Source organism: Gymnodraco acuticeps, unplaced genomic scaffold, assembly GCF_902827175.1.
Source record: "Gymnodraco acuticeps unplaced genomic scaffold, fGymAcu1.1, whole genome shotgun sequence".
Lineage (NCBI taxonomy): Eukaryota > Metazoa > Chordata > Actinopteri > Perciformes > Bathydraconidae > Gymnodraco > Gymnodraco acuticeps.
Genome location: NW_022989994.1, coordinates 19,161 through 29,551, shown reverse-complemented (window position 1 = coordinate 29,551; position 10,391 = coordinate 19,161). Strand labels below are relative to the sequence as shown.

The following is a 10,391-nucleotide window of genomic DNA, read 5'->3' as shown; positions in this document are numbered from 1 at the left end:
CGTTTCCAGCGGCGGCGCTGCAGGAGGAAAGGGTCGTTGAACTCCAGAGGGTTAGGGATGCGGAAGTCCATGGACATGTTCTGGATGTTCTGGGTCCAATCTGTAGCATGGGCCCTCAACTCCTCCATCTAAGAGAAAGTGAGAAAAGATTAACCTCTAAACTAAATTAAAGTGATATTCAAGATTTCTTTACAAGGTAGGGTTGTATGGGAACTTCTCCACGGTAATGACGCTGGACAAACCCTCAGATTAGTGGAACAGGCTCAGAAGTAAAGCATTGTACTGCTGTTACAGGGGGGCTACCAAAACATATTTTAGCCACCTAAATTAATAAATATCACTTTATGTGTTGGATATATTTAGAATATATTCACTGCTTTACATCCAACAACCCTTTCTGGCAGGTACACTTAAAGTGATATTGTGCAGTACATTGCTTTTCTTCTGTGACGTATCTCCTGCTTGTTTCTACAAAGTGGGAGGCGACAACCATCTATTGTGTTTATGAATAAGTATCTCACACAATTGAGGTATTGCTTTAAGTGCAGCTCTTCCTGTCTTGGTGTACAGTCCAGGATGTCCACCACAAATCTCTCACCTCAGCGCGGGTCCTCTTAGACAGCACCCTCAGCCAGTTGCCTATCATTGTGAGGATGGAGGCAAAGTATGCAAGACCAAACACGATCCAGAACCAGACCAGAGGCTTGAAGAAAAAGCCGCCGTCACGACCACCTGGACACAGAGAGAGTGGACTTTTAATGTGATGCACTGTTTCACTGATCCCCAGAGAGATGCAGTTGTTGCCTCCTCACAATAATCAGAGGTCAAGGTCTGATCGAAAACAGTCCTGGAGCGGGTAGAGAGACGTAGCAATAACGTGGATGTCCTGGATTGATAACGATTGCTCTATCCACAGGTCCAGTGTCTCACAAACTATTTTGCTTGAGTCCCCGTAAACCATATTTATAGTCATAAAAAGGGTCATGGTATCGTAGTTCAGGAAAGAAATTCAAAAATGGTCATAATTTATATAAAATGAATAGTATATATTTTTTTTATATATTTAAAAAGTCATAGTAATGTATGTTATAAGGGCTAGGGTTACTTTTTAAGTCAATGTATAGTATATTACAAAATGTAACAATTATTCACGTTTGAGAAGCTCGATCAATTAACTGATTTAACGACTTGAGGTTTCAGCTCAGATTTGTATTAAACGTGTAACAACCTAAAGTTAAAGTATGCAATGCAGCGCCATCTTAAACCAAATTGTCACTTTGACTGAGACTGCTGCAACTGAAGATGATGAAGAAAGGAGCCATTTAAGAAATGATTGGTTAATAGTGTTTTTTATAATACCGTGCAAAAAAGTAGTTAGGTAATACAGGTGCATCTTAATAAATTAGAATATCGTGGAAAAGTAAAACTCATTATATGGATTCATTACACACAAAGTGAAATATTTCAAGGCTTTATTTGTTTTAATCTTGATGATTACGGCTTACAGCTAATGAAAAACCCCAAATCAGTATCTCAGACGATTTGAACATTGTGAAAAAGTTCAATATTGTAGACTCACGGTATCACACTCTCAGCTAATGAACTCAAACCACCTGCGAAGGTTTCCTGAGCCTTTAAATTACATTACATTACATTGCATTTAGCTGACGCTTTTATCCAAAGCGACTTACAATAAGTGCGTTCGAGCAACAAAATACAAACTTGAAGAAAACAGAATCATATAAGTACATCAGGTTTCATAGAGCAAAAACATTTCAAGTGCTACTCAACTGGCTTTAGGTAAGCCAGTCCCTTTATTAGTATATAAGTGCTTTGTTAATAGTTCTATTGCTCGAAGTGGAGTCGAAAGAGAAGGTGTGTAAGCTATCTGCTGTCCTGATGTCAATGGGGAGCTCATTCCACCATTTTGGAGCCAGGATAGCAAACCCACGTGTTTTTGCTGATGGGAGCTTGGGTCCCCTTCGCAGCGAGGGTGCAGCGAGCCGTTTGGTTGATGCAGAGCGGAGTGCACATGCTGGGGTGTACGGTTTAACCATGTCCTGGATGTAGGAAGGGCCAGATCCAGGTCCAGCCTGGACCAGAACCTGCGTCGCTTTCTGGGTCAGCTGGGGACGTATCCTCCTGATGTTGTAAAGCGTGTATCTGCAGCAGCGGGTTGTAGCAGCGATGTTTGCAATGAAGGACAGTTTGTTATCTAGGATCACACCCAGATTCCTTGCAGTCTGAGTCAGGGAAACAACAGAGGTGCCGATGTTGATTGTTAGGTCAAGAGTGGGACAATCTTTTCCCGGAAGGAAAAGCAGTTCAGTCTTGTCAAGGTTGAGCTTGAGGTGATGAGCAGACATCCACTGAGAGATGTCAGCTAGACAAGCAGAGATGCATGCAACGACCTGGGTCTCTGAGCGGGGAAAGGACAGGATTAATTGGGTGTCGTCAGCGTAGCAGTGGTATGAAAAACCATGCGGGCTAATGACTGATCCGAGCGAGTTTGTGTACAAGGAGAAGAGGAGGGGACCAAGAACAGAGCCCTGAGGGACCCCTGTAGTTAATTGACAAGGGTCGGACTCCGACTTCCTTCGCTCTACGTCCTTAGGGGAGCCATACATCCGGAACCCCTTCTCGGATCGATTAGAGCATCCAAATGCTGCACATCCAACCATGGTATGACAACTGATCTATTAAAATGCAATATAAACGAAAGTGCCATAATATTTGTTGTGCAAACATTTTAACGTGGATATTGCTATGTCCTCTGTTCAGTCTGCTCCCAACTGTATCTCCCCTTATTCACCACTGTTCCTATTCTTGCTCTGCTTTTTAGGGCCCAGGAAACAGATGAAGAGGATGTCCCTTTCACAAAGGAACCTTTTTGTTTTTTTCAAAATGGTTAGGCTCCTGGATGCCTAGAGTTCTTTATTGCTTTTTTGGAAGTAGTATTGCTTTTTTGTAAATAGTTGCTTACCCTAACCCTTTTTTGTAAATAGTTGCTTACCCTAACCCTTTTTTGTAAATAGTATTGCTTTTTTATAAATAGTTGCTTTTTTGTAAATAGTTGTTTGTAAATATTTCTTCTGTTTTTCACTTTTTGGTGTCCATTGTTCAGCCACTGTTTGGTAAGCAACTATTTGTTTTGGCCAAAATGTGTTATTCACACTCCTGACTCCAGTTTGATGTGCTGCATTCTCCTCTGAGTAGTCCTGATTTCTGGCAGAGGTCTTGGCTTGGAAGGTTTTATATCCTGTAGTGCCACAACAGAACCTAATATGAATTGCTTTTTTCAGTTTCTCTTTTTTTTTTATTGTCTCGTCGCTGGATCACCTCCCCCTGGCAAAGTAGCCTCGTCATTTTAATTTGTATTGTTGACAAACCTGTTTTTGTTGCTCTGTTGAACTGTTCAACAGGAGCTTCTGTAAATAGTTTTGTAAATAGTTTGAATATTTATCATAGTAGTATCTTTTGTCCCACTATATGTTTTGTTGTCCAAGGGCACTAATTTGGTCTGTGTTGATTGTTTTACACTTTAGATTAATCAAAATTGTGTTTTTTGGCTGAATTAATCTTTTTCTGTTGAACCCTAACCCTCTTTGTTCTCCTTCTCATTCATTTGACTTTGTTTTGTTCTAACACACATCACTTTTTCCATACACTGTTCTTAATACTTGTTCACACATTTGTTCGTCCCTTTTACTTTGTTCTTCCTGTTGTTCTTGTTCAAACACATATATCAATTGTTCATCCACTGTTGTGGTAAAATGATATTCATAGTCTTAACATGATCATGCTACCCATGCTAACATGAACACAAACGTTTCCCTCCAAACATGTAAAACGTATCTAAGTAATAGGCTACCAAGCTTTCCGTTGTCACCCTGCCTCTCCAAATGCAAAACTGTCAATAAAAAGTATGCAATAATGCAATTACAGCTGAAAAAGTACTTGTGTGTTTTTTTATATATATGTACCATTCAATAACGCAATCGCTGCTGTCCGTCTATCCCATAGAAGAACATGACAGCGCAGCGCAACTATACTACGGACGTGACTGCCCTGGCAGTGACAGCAACATAGCCTGCTTGTGCTACCACACTTTCCCCTCAAAATATTGTTAAATAACGAAACTTGTAAATAGTGCCAATCCATACAAAGTGTAACCACATCATGTAAATATGAAAGCAATCTTTAAAAAATAACAGCGTTGGTTTAATCTATGACTATTTTGACCATGTTTGTGCTGTGTTTGCCATAGAGAAGCATTGCCACGGAAGTGCGTTTGGAACTATCCCGGCATACATAAACTACGTGACCGGCTGGCGGCGACATCATAGAGTGTCGTAACTCTTATCTCTCTAGGGCTCTGGCTCCGCCCCTTCGCTCCAACCCCCCTCCCTCCCCCACATCTACAGGTGAAAATTACTTTTGCGACACATTTATCGCAAGAAGTGTAGCAAAAGTCAAGACCGCAGATTTGTCGATTTATACTGCCACAGAGCAGATTCGTCAAGTTGTAATGACTGATTTGAGAGGTTGTAATAACCAAGTTGCAGTTGTAATGGAAAATATATTTTAAAAATATGTATTTTTCTGCAAGTGAACATTTCATCACTGAGTTCATTTTTTTTCTACAAGCTACAAAACTTTTTTTTCTTCTGTGACTTCAACTTTGGTTCACAGTTACGTGGATATTTTTTACAAGTGTAAATTTGGTTCACAGTTACGTGGATATTTTATACAAGTGTACATTTGGTTCACAGTTACGTGGATATTTTATACAAGTGTACATTTGGTTCACAGTTACGTGGATATTTTATACAAGTGTACATTTGGTTCACAGTTACGTGGATATTTTTATACAAGTGTACATTTGGTTCACAGTTACGTGGATATTTTTATACAAGTGTACATTTGGTTCACAGTTACGTGGATATTTTATACAAGTGTAAATGTATGCAGACAAGCTCAGATTTTTTTTCTGCAAGTGCTCACATCAGGTTTTACACGCTCTCACATTTTGCACCATATCTACCTTCATATACGCATTCCTCGTGTCAAGCCACTCCTGAACCAGAGACAACGTCAGAAGCGTCTTACCTTGGCTAAGGAGAAAAATAAATGGTCTATTGCTCAGTGGTCCAAAGTCCTCTTTTCAGATGAAAGTACATTGTGCATTTCATTTGGAAATCAAGGTCCCAGAGTCTGGAGGAAGAGTGGAGTGGCACACAGTCCAAGTTGCTTGATGTCCAGTGGGAAGTTTCCACAGTCAGTGATAATGTGGGGAGCCATGTCATCTGCTGCGGTTGGTCCACTTTGTTTTCTCAAGTCCAAAGTCAACGCAGCCGTCTACCAGGACATTTTAGAGCACTTCATGCTTCCTTCTTCTGACAAGCTTTATAGAGATGCTGATTTCATTTTCCAGCAGGACTTGGCACCTGCCCACACTGCCAAAAGTACTAAGACCTGGTTTAGAGCTGAAGGCCGCTATCAAAGCAACCTGGGCTTCCATAACACCTCAGCAGAGCCACAGGCTGATCGCCTCCATGCCACGCCGCATTGATGCAGTAATTCATGCAAAAGGAGGCCCAACAAAGTATAGTGCAAACACATGAACATACCTTTCAGAAGGCCGACATTTCTGTATTTATTTATGTAATATTCAAATTTTCCGAGATACTGATTTTTGGGTTTTCATGAGCTGTAAGCCGTATTCATCAAGATTAAAACAAATAAATGTTTGACATATTTCACTTCGTGTGTAATGAATCCATATAATATATGAGTTTCACTTTTTGAATTGAATTAATGAAATAAATTAACTTTTCCACGATATTCAAATGTATTGAGATGCACCTGTATATCAGCTTCCAGTTTCTGTTGCCAGATTTCGTTACACACGTTTGTACTTTTTCAAAGCCTGTCTCTGAGACATTTCTCCCATTAAATAGCAAGGATGATGACGGTTCATAAAACTTGCAAAGAAAGCAGCGTTTATTCCCAGGTTTACTTGCAACCTTTCATCACAAGTTGCAAGTCTATGACAATATGTTGTTGCAGTTTAATCGACTAATAAAATGATACAATGTTTCTTCAAAAAGAAATATAATTAAAGCTGAAATAAAAGAGAAAAGTTCTGCAGACCCGCCTGCTGTCTGCGCTGAGACAACACGTGAGGTTGTGTGGATGTAGTTGTGTATTGTGTGTCAGTACCTGGAACGTAGTCTCCGAAGCCGACAGTGGTGAGAGTGATGACCACAAAGTAGAGCGACTCCAGAAAGGACCATTTCTCCACTTTCTGAAACACGACAGTTGGCACGGCGAGGAAGATCAAACAACCAATCAGGATGGAGAGAACGGCTGAGATCACACGCACCGTGGTCGGCCTGACCTTACGCTTCTGAGAGAGGAAGACAACAGCAAATAGAGAGGAAACAAATGAATACTTAAGACTGTAAAGATGGGATTAAGTCTACAAGACGTTAGAGGTAGAAGTTTGTATTAACGCATAACCCATTTTATTACATCAGGCTTTCAGTCTAGAACCCTAAAATGTTTTAGTTTTTCTTACTTCCCACCAGATTGAATCATTTTCTCATGTTTGAAATATATGATATTTTCCTGGTTTCCACTAAAAACATGTCTGCTGTATTAGTTGTTTGATGAAAATCAATGTTGTTGCAAATCAATGACATATCCCAGAATGTGGACAAAAAGTAAAAATGTATTCAAGAGTAAAGTAAAAAATCTGAAGCATTGATCTTTTTTTAAAGACATCCAGGCAGCTTAAATGATGCACAACCAGGCAAGCTAAAGCCCACTTCTTTAATAACTCCGGGAAGGTTCACATCCCATTAGGAGGTTCTTAACTAAACAATCCAACAGCACTCAGTTATTCACTGCTAAAGACCAAAGGGGTCTGGGCCTCTTGGGGTTTGTAAATCCAACTGAGGTTTGTTCCCGGAGAGGACAGACCATTCTCACCAGAAAGAGAGTCTCAATCTTGGCCACGGCTCTGCGCAGCACCGTGCCCATGTGGTCGCCCACTCCAGCGAGCAGAATGCCAAACATCGGGATGCCCACCAGAGCGTAGCACACGCAGAACAGCTGGCCGTACCACGTCCGAGGAGACAGGTTCCCAAAACCTGGGAGAAAATAAAAGCACAAACTCATGGATTCATTGGTATGGCTGAATACCCAGACTGCAGTCTAATAGAAGTCCATGTGAGACCAGACATGTTATGAGTCAGTGTCCTGCTCTCAGTGTTTTACAGGGTTTTGGTTGTGAAGATGATGCAGGGTCATGCGTGTTCAGAGTCAAACTCAAATATTTTAGATATTGTTCTGCTATTAATACTATTCTACAACATTTCAGCATGTTATCTTCACTTCAAGAGCATATTGTATGCAAGTAACTTCAAAGTGCAGCTCGAAGTCCCTGCCTACCTATGGTGGTGATGATGGTACCACAGAAGAAGAAGGCGGAGGCCAGGTCCCAGCGGCTGGTGAAGTTGGCAAAGAGGTTGTTCACATCCAGGCCGGCCTCCACCGCAGACACCACTCCCTGCAGGGGGGGGGGGTCATTTATTTAACTGGTCATTTATCTTCAAATACAGGTAAGTATCTGAGATGGATACGCTACATTTCTCATGGGTCAAACACTTGGGCCTCACTAGGGAAATAGGGTTATTGTATGGAGTATTTTAAACTCAATGAAACATGATTTTCGGGCCAGTTTCAAGAATTCTCTTTTTTCTATGATTTCCATATGTATTTTCAGACAACTATAAGCGAAGATAAAAATGTGCATATAAAGATAAGAGCAGAAACAGAACCCCAAAAGATTAAATGGTATTTATGATTTACAAAGTCAGTGTGTGAGGGATTAAGTAACAAGTGTGTCCAATGTTACCTTCACCAGCTCTTTGAAGTCATCCTCTGTGACGCATGAGTTGTTATTAAGGAAGATGTTCTTGGTGTTCTGCAGTTTTTGAAATGCAGATTCCTCCTCGGGGAACTCCAGGGTGCCGAAAACAAGTGCTCCCATCACCAGGTACAGCATGACCCCCGTCAGCAGGGCCAAGAGGGTGGTACACCGCATGTTGTCCCCGTGGACCCCCCCTGCCCCTCCAGGGTTAGAGGGTCAGAGCTCAGGGGCCGGGATCTGGTCGGGTTAGTCAGGATACTCTGGTGCACAGCTGGGCATAAACAGGAAGTTCCTTGTGTGAGCACGGAAATGTGTAAGAGAGCAACGCAAGTGTTCTTGGAAGGCTGACATACATTAACAACCTTTATTTATATATCTGTGCGTCAAACCAAAGAGACGGTCTCTGACAGGAAGAGTCAGAAGGTAGGAGCGGACAAGAGGTGTAAAATAAGCCTTACAGTGTCAGTGGTTACATCAACACTGACACTGGTGTTAAAGGAGAACTCCAGCAATTCAGTTCTCTACTTGTTTATTATAATGTATAGGCTTTAAAAGGAATACAAACCAAGGGTAAAACTGAAGAAGCAAGGCATCCCGACTGCCCTTTGTTTGGCTCAGGCACCAAAAACATTGAATCCTTCCTTTCACATAGTGCAGCTTCATATTGTTTCATTATGTAAAGTTGTAATAAAGACTTGGAAAGTTTCTGAAAGCTTGGATATATCAACCTTGACACTTAGAACGGGTGCCTAACCATAATGCAACACCATCGCCATTAGTTAAGCCAGAGTTTAACTTTGGTTCTACTAGTAGCGGCTAATATAGACTTCTGCAGAGATGAGGTTATTTCTTTCTTTAAAAAGGACCCCTATTATACTGTTTTTCATCAATATATTATAGGTCTCAGATATATACAAAACATGTCTCGGAAGTATTTGGACCGAAAAACCAAACAGACCATGCATTAGGCGCGTTCACACCGGAGTACTTTTCCCCGTACTTTTCCCGTTTAGTTCCGATAGTGCCTGGAATTTTGTGTTCACACAAAAAGAGAACTTAGTTCCGAGAACTTTTACCCCCATTTGTAGTGCCTGCTAGAGAGGTGGTACTAACCTGGGGAGAAAAAAGTACCAATTTCGATTGGCTGGGCGAATTGCAAACCACGCCCCGTAAAACTGAAGCCGCCGTTATATTTGCTGGCATTAGCATTATTAGCATTAACCCCGTGCACCAACGGATAGAGAATAACTTATGGCAACACAAAAAAAAACATGGGAGCGGTGGAGATGAGGTGTCGGCGTTCTGGCGATTTATTCGGAAGGCTTCAGTTGAAGCTGCTGGGACTCCCAGCAGCTTCTACTGAAGCCAGTCCCCAACTCCAGCAGCTTCTACGTTATGACATCATAAAGTGGCCAAAATCTGATCAGCTCATTTTATATATATTTTTATAACAGGTTTTATATAAATGGATCAGGACAAAAAGTGAGTGAATCTTTTTTCCTGAAACTTTCAGAATCTCTTTACACAGAGGGGACACATGTTTATGTAGAAAAGACATGGAAAAGTGGATTTTGCACAATAGGTGACCTTTAACTACTTTGACACACATTTATTTTTCCTTTAAAATTCAGTTGTCTTTAAACCCAACTGAAGCTGAAGTGACATCACATTAGTTGATTGACCAGACTTCACACAAACCCTCTGGAGCCACAAAAGACTTTGGAAAACTGTTATCACATGCAGTATCACTCCCAGAGACATGAACAGATGTAGATGTGTAAAAACTAGTTCCTCTTTAGTGATTTATGCCCCATTAAATGAATACATTGTTGTATTGACAATTCAAAGTATTTGAATACTCATTATTTTATATAATTACAACCTTCATCACATCTCTATAGTCCATCCCAAATCACATGAAAGCGATATTTGACTTATTTTACTTCCTGATGAATGTCTACAATAATACAAAAACAACGACACCAACAGTTTCTTACCTCTGTCATACATTGTCAGTAGTCTACACCCCATCAGAGATATTCCATTATTATAGTTATGGATATTTCAAAGACCAATAAGACAGCTGTTTTCACAGGAACTAGTAAACCTCATGACAAGTAAACATCTTTTTGAGTCAAGTCAGTGGAATGCTCCTTTTGGTCGCCAGGTAAACATATCCCAAAAAAAGTCTTCTGTTTCCTGTGTCCCACTGTGTGAGGTTAACTTGATGTGTGCCAATAATCGCTCCAAAAAAACAAAAAAAACACATCAAAGAACACAGATAGGAAGAGACGAGCTCATATCACAATCTACGAGACTGGAAAAGAAGGGCAGCTTGTTTAGAAGTAGGGGCAATGCGACCTCACTCAAACGCAGCAATATTGTAATTTTGAAAATAACTATTGTTCATGCTTTCTGTGGTTTCTTTCAAGATGGATAAATAATGTTTTATTAC

The 10,391-nt window shown here is 40.7% G+C and overlaps 1 protein-coding gene across 1 annotated transcript in view; it reads right to left on the bottom strand.

Moving 5' to 3' along the window:
* kcnk4a (potassium channel, subfamily K, member 4a) overlaps positions 1-10,391 on the bottom strand; it is a gene marked incomplete at its 3' end in the record, with an annotated part of 16,629 nt that continues 6,238 nt past the window's right edge. The window contains 6 exon segments of the mRNA XM_034212852.1: positions 1-128; positions 599-732; positions 6,223-6,409; positions 6,994-7,154; positions 7,456-7,573; positions 7,922-8,207. Of these exon segments, the coding sequence (XP_034068743.1) occupies positions 1-128; positions 599-732; positions 6,223-6,409; positions 6,994-7,154; positions 7,456-7,573; positions 7,922-8,110 (917 nt within the window).